Genomic DNA, 11,385 nt, shown 5'->3' with positions numbered 1-11,385 from the left:
ACAAAATTTACTTAAATAATTGTAATAATTTCCCATTAAATGTATTTTTCATAAGAAAATACAGTTACGTAATAATTTAATGAATATATAATTTTATAAGTTTAATTGAATTTTTTATTTTATTTTGGGCAGGTTCAGTTTCTAATTAATTTAATTTTCTAATCAGTTATTTTATTTTTTTGGGTTCAACTTTAAATTAACTTGTACAGAAACAGACCATACTAGTTTACTTGAATTGAAAAGAGAGTGTTGACGTGAGATTTTCTTTCTCGTTAACGAAGATTGATGAATAATGAACATCGTGAACATAAAAATCAACGGCGTTGCTTCACTCCTCGGTTTCAGGCTCTTGTTTTATTTATTTATCTCCCCCAACGCACCACTGTTTTCACCTTCACCCTCCTTCACTCACTTCTCTCTTCTTCTTCTTCCTCTTCTTCTTCACTACTCACACCAAACCAAAATCCAGAGAGAGAGAGAGAGAGAGAGACCACAACAAAATTATCCAAGATGTTGCTCGGTAAGAGACCTCGTCCTCCAATGAAGAGAACCACCAGCATGTCCGAAATAACGTTGGATCTGAACGCCGCCGCCTCCGATGCAGCCAACCAACGGAGATCAGGTGCTAGTGGCGGCGCGTTAACACCCAAAATCCTCAGAAGACATTCTTCGGATTTGGTAGACACACCTCACTTCCTGCGCGTGTGTGCCCTCTGCAAAGGCCGTCTCGCACCCGGTCGCGACATCTACATGTACAGGTATAACTCTGTTGCATTTCCAACTGTTCCTGTTAGCTCCATAATTTATTTATTTATCAATTCTCAATTTCATTTGAATAATTGGAATGGTTTTTTATTTTAATTTGTAGGGGTGATAGTGCTTTCTGCAGCCTTGAGTGTCGTCAGCACCAGATGAACCAGGACGAGAGAAAAGAGAAGTTTGTGACGGCGTCGAAGAAGCAAGTCGTGGCTCCTCCACCGTCTGGTTCTCAAATCGCCGCCACCACCAAGGGTGAAACCACCGTGGTGGCGTTGTAGAAGTGAAATCCAAACCCAACATGTCAAAAACGTGTTTTTATTGCTCCCTCCCTTTCTCTTCATCTCAGCGTTCTTTCTTCTAGCGTGGCGACTTTTTGGATAATGGGAGTGGGTGGCTTTCCTTGCTAACATGGGCAAACTGGGCAAGTGTTATTTTTGGAACTTGGAAGTACCTTGTAGTGATGAATCCCCTTTGGATTTTGAATCCATAGATAATTATTGAAATTGAAAACAAAGTTTCAAAATCCTACTCTACTGTTACTGCTTTTACTGTCTATTTTTCTTTTCCTGCTGCTAATTAATTCGAATTCTAATTATGAACTCTTGCAGATTCTTGAATATTAGTTCATAGTTTTCATTACCACTTTCCTTTCTAAATGGTGTCCTGGTTCGTTGTTTAGAACCATGCGTGTTTGTGGGAATTTTTTTGAATGGTGATTCCTCAAAGGAATAAATCTCTAGTCATAAGCAAGTTCTATAACATAGATCCTGAATTTTTTTTATCAATGATGAATCCACAGGTAAATCCGTCAAATCAAAGGATGCGTGTTATTTCATTAAAACGGGTGTTTGAGGCAATTCCAAAGGCCTGATCGTAAGGAACAAAATATATAAAGTAATCACAATGAATTTTGGCATTTCATGGATGCAATTTATATAGGTTTTGCAACTTTTTTTTCTTTACAACTAAGCAACTAGACAGAAGCAGGTCGACTCATCTACAGCATCTCAAAGATTTGATATATTTAACCAATCTGTCAATAGTACTAAAATTAACAGTTAACAATATATTGAAACCAACAACTTGAAACATAAGAATCAGAAAAGTAGCATTTCCAAGGTGAAAGTTTAACCAACAAGAACAACCTTTGGTGCAGTCATACAATAGTATAATGCTGTAAATGAAAGTTGTGGTGCAGATTGTATATCGCAAAACAGACTGCGGGACCTTGCAGAGCCTTATAATAAATAATAAAGAAACATTCATATCACTGGTAGGGCTTGCCTTACAAGACTAGCTTTTCTATACGTTTTTTTTTCTTTAAAAACAATAAACAGTCGCATGTGTGAGATACGTACAAGAAGGTTCAAGAATGAATAATTCATGTGGAATTACAATGGATGTAAGTAGCCGTAGATTCTCTTTCTTAATTTATCAATTTCATGTTTATATTAATTAATTTTGTTTTGTGAAACATTTAACTAAAACGAAAACGAAACGAAATAAAATAATCAAGATCTCTCTCTCTCTTGGTTCCCATGGTGCTGCCAATAATGCATTCTGTTCACTGAAACATTTTCCATTTTTGTAGGCAATAAGACAAATTTGTTTGCCGAATAAAGAAATCATCTTCATACTTATTTAAGTTTGGAACGAAGAAAGAGTTTTCTATTCCAAGATAAGAGGGGTACTACTGCAAGCAAGTCTTGTTTTGCAAATAATTTATCAATAAAGTATCATGAATAAAAATCTAATCATTGATGTTGTAGCTGACCTTATTTGATCAATTTAGCAAACTATTCATAATTATAATATTGTCGTACTTGAGCTCTTTATTATTGATATGGAAGAAAAATATTAAATATTATTAGTTGATGATTGCACTTGAGAAAGAGCTAGTATGGGTAAACACAGAGTAGCACATAAAACTTACAGTTTTATAGAATCCAAAAAAATTGAAAAATTTACAGTTATTATATTTGAAGAGCTAGTAAGGGTCGGTGGCATCATCAGGAGGAAGAAACCGTACTTTACACCCTATAACTCAACAGTGATGAAGGATGAATAGATTCATTTGGAGCTTATTGAGAGAGAGAATTGGGAAAAAAATGAGCAAAATTCCAAGGTCTTATACTACGTCAGAAATCTTAATAAATTAAGATTTTTGAATTTTTTTAAAGAATATTTATTAGTAAATAGCAAAAGCAATTGTTGGAAAAATGTAGCTAACTTTATTTATGATATCGTGTACCAAACTCAATGGAGTCATTCTCATTCGCTATTTGTTTATTCTTTAATCGACGAGGGGGAAAAAATAAAATAAAAAGGAGTTAGTGAGGGAACTGAAGGGGCAACAATCACCTTCACATAAGGGATGCGGCGGTCTTGGTGGCTTGTAAGGGACCACACCCAACTCAACCACAACAATAACAAAACATAAAACATTACTCGTTAGCATAACATTTAAGAATTCAAATTTTATAGAATAAATTGTGCTGTCATTGGAATAAGGAAAAAATATTTGTTTAATTTTTAGCTGAATTGGGATGGAGAGAAAAAAAAAAGGTAAGAAAAATAACTAGAGTGATAAATATAATAAGTAAACGGGATAGAAAAGGAAAAAAAGAAGAAAAAGAAAACAAAATAAGAGAAAAGAGAAAATAAATATATATTTACAAAGTACAAGTAATCTTGGAATAGTGTAATACAAAATAGTAGAAATTTATATTTATCTATCACCTTGAACACTACAAGAAAATCATTAAATAAAAACTAATTTTAGATAAAAAATAATAATTAGTTACTATATTAACTAAATTAGATATTATTTATAAACTAAAAAAATTATTGATCTCTAAAGTAGTTTTTATTATTAATAAAATGTATAAAGTAGTTTTTAAATTGACATCTAATTAGTTACTAACAAGTTTATATTCTAAAGCTAGTAGTTAATTATATACAAATTTAGAAACTAGTTTATAAGTTTTATTAATAATAGAAACTACTTTAGATACCAATAATTTTTTAGTATCTACAATAGTATCTAAATTAGTTAATATAGTAACGGTAACCACCCCCGGTAAATAAAAACTAGCATGCCTTGCCCCATCATTTTCCTCTTTTCCTTTTTTCATGCTTTCTCTCTCTATCAACTTCTCTCCTCTCCCTTCTCTCTTCATTTTCTCTACCATACCTCATCTATTCCAAGATCTGATCACGCCATATTGTAGATGAGGAGTTAGGCTACATTTATACCCGATCAAATTTTCAAATAGAGTAAGTTCATTTTTATTCTAAAGTTCTCTTATTCTCTGTTTTTTTCTATGATTTAATCATCAATCTTAGTGGGGCCAGTTGAGAAAAGTGCTCTCAACTTGATTAAACTCATATTGAATTTTTGTTCTATTTTTATAACTTGTATTAGGCCCGTAAATCTTGAAGCTTATCCAGACTGTGGGAATAAAATTCTAAAAGTTGCTTGGAAAGCAAGCAATTAAGGTAAGGGAAGCTAACTTTAACTCTCAATAATACCCTAGGCTAGGAGATCTGAATATGGAGGGGATGGTGTTTGTTTATATATTATTTAAACTTTATAAATATTATATTTTGATAGTTTGAGAGTTAAATATTGTTTTGATATTGGAAACGTTCTTGAATGATATGAATTTTTAAATGTTATGTGATTGAATGATATGTATTATATATGAATGATGTAAATTGTATGAAATTGATGTCATACATTTGGGATAGTGTATGAGTTGTTGTTTGATGGTACATTAAGTATGAAAAGCCTATGTTTAATGGAGATCCTCTGGTTTCACTGATGATCTAAGTCATGTAGACTAAGATATTAGGTGGTGAGAAGTTGGGAGGGAGTTCATACACACCAGGTCCTGCTGTAGACACTCGGTATTGGATGTTTGAACTTATCCTGACCCTTTCTATTGGATTCGCTGGTAATCTTTGGATCGTGTGTTAGTATCTGGTAGGGGCATACTTAGTAATTCTTCCGGAAGATGAGGGGTTTGAAATGAAATCTAATAATTGTGATTGAAAATAGATCCATGTGTGGTCTCTATGAATGATGGAATTGATATTGAAACTTTATCTGACAACATTTAAAGAAATGTTTATAAATGATTAGTTTGATCAGTTCTTTTTGTCTGAATTAAATATGTTATGGAATTTCTTTTAATTAGCTTATCCTTGCTTTTCTTGTTGTGTTGTAAGCTGATGACTGTACTACGTACACAAGCAAATGATCATACAGGTGTCAGAGGGTCTGGAGGGCTTTGGGATGTAGTTTTAAATCTTATATTATTAATATTTGTATTTCTATAAGTCATAATCTTGTAATAGAAATTGGTATAACTTGTATTGCAATAGTTAGATGTATTTTCTGGGGTGTTACAGTAACTAATTATATTTTGTCTCTAAAATTAGTTTCTATTTTAGGATTTTCTTGTAGTGCAATCCTTAATCCAATCAATATATTAATTTAGACTCAGGATTATAAGATTTTAGTCATACAAGTAAGAAGCAAGAAGAATTATGAAAGACGTTAAAATATGAAAAGTCAGCAGATCATGCAAGATACATGTGTTTCTTCTAATATAACACCTTTCAGTTTTCACTTCAGATGATAACTGAAACCTTCATCAGATGATAAGTGCACACATACCTTAAGTTTCTGTTGTACCTAATGAAAACATTCTTTAAATTTATTATTGTGGTGCAAGGAATGACCTCATCTTTTATCCACCAAGATGATTTGTGCAACAACATAAGTTTACATCAAGATCACTTGGGATACGAGCTAAACTTGTTTTCTTTTGACAACCCTTTTGACACCAGCTTATGTCAACTTTCACCTAGTTATAACTTGCATGATCTCTGCTTTTACTTTGTTTTGAGTAAAAAAGATACTTGACATAGCGTTGATAAGTAATTTGAGATGTCTAGATGTTGCTTGAAAAGGAGAGTGGTATTTAATGTTGCATGAACCAACTTTAATGCACCTTTCCACCCTAAACCCTAAAACAAATGAAGTTAACTAAGTTTAAAAGCCCTCAATGGTCAGAAAAAGGTTCGTTCTTCCAAACTCTATATAAAGCTATCTTTAGAAAAAGAAAAACAAAGAGATGAGATCAAGTGAAAAAAGTCAAAACAATATCAAATTCTTTTTGTGACCTTAAAAGTTTTGAAAAAAGAACATTATTGTGTCCTTTTGAAAAGTAGAAGAGATTACTTACATTTCTACATGTCCTGAGATGCTAACACTCTCTAGATCACACCTTTATATAAACTTTGCATGTTTAGTCAGGAGTGGTTGAGTTCTAAAGAGTACTTTGGTTTAGCTAGGAGTGATTGTTATCCAAACAATACTCGATTGTTAGCCAGAAGTAACTATTGTCCAAAAAATACTCAGTTTTTAGCTGAAGTGGTTGAGGTTAAAACAATCCTCGATTTGTAGCCCAAAGTGGTTGTGTTCTAAATAATACATGGGATTTTTAGTTAGGAGTGGTTGAATTTTAAAATAATACAAGGTTTTATTTAGGAGTGGTTGCGTTCCAAATAATACGCAATTTGTAACTTGCAACAATAGTTTGCAAAGTGAAACTCAATTAATTTATTGAGAACTAGACATAGTCTGTATTATCAAATTAACCAGTAAAAACCAGATAGTACATTTTCCTTTCCCATATCTTTGTATAATACGTATTATTACACCAAATTAACAAATGAAGGAATGATTTACAAGTCTTTTTTTAAAGATTTTTGACAAATCATCTATCAAGCTAAAAGCATCTTTTGACTACCTAATATCAAATGATAAATTAGAAAAAAAAAACTAAAACATAATTTAACCCTCCATTCTTTTGTTTTGACCTGCTTTTCACAATTACAAAATTTTGATGAGAAGTCAAAATGATTTAAACTCTTCAACAAATGAGATGGAACGAAGCATTGTAGTTAAAAAAAAAATTCAAAGCTCATATTCATGAAATGTAGAAAAGCTTGTTGAACAAATGAACATCTTATAAACAAAATAATGAGGACATGTGATAAATTACATATAGGCATTGAAAACTTAAATGACATAAAAACATCATAATAGTGAAAATATGAGAATGTTATCGTTACATTGAATAATGAAATGAGTCTATAAAGACTATAAATCAATGATTGAATAACACAAGAACATATATGAATCATAATAGTGAAAATATGAGAATGTTATCGTTACATTGAATAATGAAATGAGTCTATAAAGACTATAAATCAATGATTGAATAACACAAGAACATATATGAATCAATGACAAGATAATGAGCTAATAATTCAAAAAGTAATATCAGGATCAATTGGAAAATGATGAATGGTGAGAATGAAGAATATAAGAATAATAACTTAAAAAGTAGTAACTAACGAAAAAAAAGGAAAGGTTGAGAAAACTCATGATATGAAACAAAACACACTTGGTTTGACTGAGGACTGAATGTAGCTTAGGGATTGAGTGAAACAGTATAAACCTTGTGTGTAAATCTCTCTTTCTCTCATCTCTTTAACTGTTTGATTTTTTCGCTGCCATAAACAACCGGTTAAATCGTGTTTTAACTGATTGAAATTCTGATATCTGTTTCTGTTAGACTGTTTGATTGACTTTCTGAAATGCTTATCTGAGTTGTTTGTTAAGGATTCATTGTAAAGGAAAGTAATTGTGAAAATCTTTTATAAACAATTCACTCCCCTCTTGTTTAAGCCATCAATTCTAACAATCACATCTTATATTTAAATTTTATTATTTGTAATTTATTCTCTTTTATCTTTATTAAAGTATCTTTAAATTTTTCAACAAAAAAAATTCATTTTAGCTGCCAACAAAAAGTTGGGGCTATAAAAAAGAAGACACTAGCATGGGTGAAGTCTACTGAAGTTGGACACAAAACTAAATGTCAAATATTGTGTACATAGTGAAGACCTTTAACACACACTAAATATTATTAAAATAATAATAAGTTAGTGTCTAGAATGAGAACACAAAGTAGATGCAATGAAAAACAAATTAAGTGACAAAATAATATTGAGTCTAGAATGGGAACACAAAGTGGATGCAAGTTAAAAATTATTAAAATAATTATAATAAGTTAGCGTCTAGAATGAGGACACAAAGTAGATGCAATAAAAAAATAAGTTGCAGAATGATATTGTGTCGATAATGGAGACATAAAGTGGATGCAAGTTAATATTTTATTACATTTAGCATAGGTCTAGGTGACACTAAGGTGACATGGACGTTTATTGTTAGTTAGCCCACACTAAGTTAATTATTGTTGGAGATCCCACATCGACTAGAGATTAGGACATTTCATAGTACCACTACAAGAAAATCATGAAATAGAAACCAATTTTAGAGATCAAAATAATTAGTTGCAATAGTAACTAAATTAAAGACCATTTTAGAAACTAAAAAAAAATTTGGTTTCTAAATTAGTTTCTATTATTGTTAAATAGTTTCTAAATTGATATCTAATTAGCAACCAAGGTTTTAACTACCAATTATTTAGTTTCTAAATTTGGTAGCAAAAACATTGGTTGCTAATTAGATACCAATTTAGAAACTATTTAACAATAATAGAAACTAATTTAGAAACCAAGTTTTTTTTAGTTTCTAAAATGGTTTCTAATTTAGTTACTATTGCAACTAATTATTTTGGTCTCTAAAAATTTGTTTCTATTTCATGATTTTCTTGTAGTGTACATAAGTGGGTGCAAACCTCATCTTATAAGTTGGTTTTATGAGGTTGAGTTAAGGTTAAAAGCTACTTCTTAATATGGTATCAAAGTCATTTAGTGATTGTTTGTTGGGCTTATCAGACCACCCACTATCAGACTGTTATCGGACCATCCATAATATATAGTCCCACACACGAGTTGGTAGCCTTGACGAGAGGGGTGTGTGTTGGAGATCCCACATCGACTAGAGATTAAGACATTTCATAGTATATAAGTGAGTAAAAACCTCATCTTATAAGTTGGTTTTATAAGGTTGAGTTAAGCTTAAAGTCCAATTTTTAATAATTATTTAATTTTATATCCACTCTTAGTATCCCCAAACCTACTATAGTTAAATAATGGTCGTCTTTAATGCATAATCACTAAAAGATTAGCTTCCATTTCTATTGGAACGTTAAACCCACACTAGTCTCATGTAGCATCTCTATTTTGCTCTTTGCATTGCTCTTTTAGGGACTCTACCATCATTATTTCTTGTAGTGTTTGTATTAAAAATAATCTTATATAACATTTCTAGTGTTAAGTTATAGATTTATTGGTTTATAAAAGATACGATACATAAGTCTATCACTCTTTCTTTTTTATTTCTTTACATTTCGAATATATATATATATATATATATATATATATATATAAAATTAATTAATTGTTTGATAATCTTTTAGATACAAAGGAGTGTAAAATCCCATAGCTTACTAACTCACCACAATCTACACAACAAATCTAAATCTTTAGATTTTGTTTAAATTTTTATCAGAGTTAGCTAAATGAAGATTACTAAATCAAGATCATGACAAAATTCTTAGTCATCATTTTGTTTTGTTTTGCAGCTGTTATAGTTAAATGTATTTAATGACAATAAATGCGTCTGCTCCATCTTCAACTAGCTCCAATCCCTCCAAAATGCGCTCCATTTAGTGTATGTCATTGATAATGGATATAACCAATTGTGCACCATTTATCTGGAATGAGCAATCGCAACGAAATAAAGACTGCTGACAAATTGGATTTCACAAAAATAAAACTCCCTTTTGCTTGTGACAGTGAGTAATTTTATTCTCTTCTAAATATGTTTGTTGCTTTAGTTTGACACTAATAATGTTGGTAAGAGATACTATTAAGCTTGTTTAATATAGCTTTGTTTGGAAAATGGTGTTGGAGGTTAAGGGTGAAAGAGGGTTCATTTATAGGTTAGTGTATTTAAAGAAAAATATTTTGGTTTGCTGTTATGTGGTTGATATGCAAATGTGGGAGTGAGAAACCTTTTCAAGCTAAGGTTAAGGAATAAGAAGAATTAAAATGGAGCTGGTACATACTGTATCATAGCAGTGAGTTGACGCGTGTTCTGATTTCAACTACTCATTTTTTTTGCTGGTCACGGATTCCTTTAGTGTGTTCATTAGCAGTGTTGGTCCCTTTTTCATGATTTGGTTAGATGGGATTGTGTGGATGCATATAAAGTTGCTATACAACTGGCAGTTTTACACATTCTATGTATATGTGAAATGAATATCAGATTGAGAAAACAAATTGCTTTTGTTATTTGTTTGATTGTAGCAGTAAGTGAGCACAAGGCATGTGATATTATCCAGATAATTAAAGCAATGATGGGTCATGGGATTTTGGTTTTGTAGGATGTAATTTTGCAAATATGATCGCAATTATGATGAGATAGTCTCATTGTTTATAATCTTCTTGACTTAAAACATCAATTTTCATTTTAACATATCAATATATAACAAACATTTAAAACCTTAGTTAGGAAGTTGTGTTTGTAATGATCTAGTCTTTGGTTCTTTTGGTGTTTCAGCCTATGCTCCTGGGTCACATCCATCAGTGGCAAGTCCACACCCACAGTTCTGCTTCAACTCCTTCAGTACCCAATCCAAAGGCATTGCCGACAAATCCAAAACCAACCCGTTTCCAGTATCCATTGCAATACACATAATTGTAACCGTTGGATGGATTTGATCTAACGGTTAAGATGTTGCATCGTTTGGATCCCACCCTCTGGTGCCTATAAATTGGCTATGTTGGGACACTGTTCTCTCATGTCCCTGTGAAAGTTGTTTATTCCGAGATATGTTGAGTGGCTTCTCGGTGCTTTGCTTAGAGGTAAATGATATCTTTCTTTCCTTCTCATAATGGTTTATGTGCTCGGGCTTTTCAGGATCTAAGGATGTCGGCAATAAGCATATGTATCCAAATGATGTGGAGTTAATGTTTAGATTCAAAAACTTCTCGGAGTTTAGTGAGTCTTCTAGTATTAGTCGAGAGTCTTCCAACCAGATGCAACCGGCTGGTAAGGAAATTTTCCAATCGGTGTTATTGCGGTGGTGGAAGAAGTGGAGGATCAAGCGGAGAATGACTTGCCTTTAAAAGGTTGCAGTGATCGGGTAGACCCTTGGGTATGCGAGTATTTTTCAAGTATCAGTGGTTCGTCATGCTTCGTTCCTTTGCCGAGAATGTTGATATTACAGAGGCTACGTATTTTGATGAGATAATAGTCTTTCATCATTGTATGCCGATTGACAACATTTGTCATGGGCTTGAGTGGTCTTTTATCGAGTTTTTAAATTTTTATTCTTGTTTAATAATAAACATTCATGTCTAGTTTTTTCTTATAATATCTCTTTCTATTATTCTATTGAAATGTTATAGTCAACTCGAGATCGGTCGGCATCTGAATGAGCTTCTGGTCGTGGTCTCCCTTCAAGTTATTCAACCTTCGAAAAATGAGAGGGGTTCCTTCTAAATATAATGAGTATAATAGGAAATAGGAGTTGAGAGTACTCCCTATGTTGTTTATTAGATGATGATTAGATCATA

At 31.9% G+C, this 11,385-nt stretch overlaps 1 protein-coding gene and 1 long non-coding RNA gene across 2 annotated transcripts; both read left to right on the top strand.

Annotated features, from left to right (window-relative positions):
- The first annotated feature begins 258 nt into the window (after positions 1-258).
- LOC137825989 (FCS-Like Zinc finger 6-like) lies at positions 259-1,282 on the top strand. Its single transcript, XM_068631817.1, has 2 exons — positions 259-758; positions 869-1,282. Exons 1-2 carry the CDS (start codon positions 286-288, stop codon positions 1,035-1,037), a joined length of 642 nt encoding a protein of 213 aa, XP_068487918.1. The 5' UTR covers positions 259-285; the 3' UTR covers positions 1,038-1,282.
- An 8,181-nt stretch (positions 1,283-9,463) lies between these two features.
- Positions 9,464-11,183, top strand: LOC137826992 (uncharacterized). Its single transcript, XR_011083634.1, has 2 exons — positions 9,464-9,599; positions 10,367-11,183. It is a non-coding gene; the product is annotated as an uncharacterized lncRNA (long non-coding RNA).
- Positions 11,184-11,385: the final 202 nt, after the last annotated feature.

This window comes from Phaseolus vulgaris, chromosome 8 (assembly GCF_000499845.2).
Source record: "Phaseolus vulgaris cultivar G19833 chromosome 8, P. vulgaris v2.0, whole genome shotgun sequence".
Lineage (NCBI taxonomy): Eukaryota > Viridiplantae > Streptophyta > Magnoliopsida > Fabales > Fabaceae > Phaseolus > Phaseolus vulgaris.
This window is presented reverse-complemented; position numbering and strand designations above follow the sequence as displayed.

Excerpts from the sequence above, each read along its gene's own strand:
- LOC137825989 (XM_068631817.1), top strand. The coding sequence starts at position 286 with ATGAATAATGAACATCGTGAACATAAAAATCAACGGCGTTGCTTCACT. Across the intron at positions 759-868 it reads CGCGACATCTACATGTACAG|GGGTGATAGTGCTTTCTGCA; the intron begins GTATAACTCTGT and ends TTTAATTTGTAG.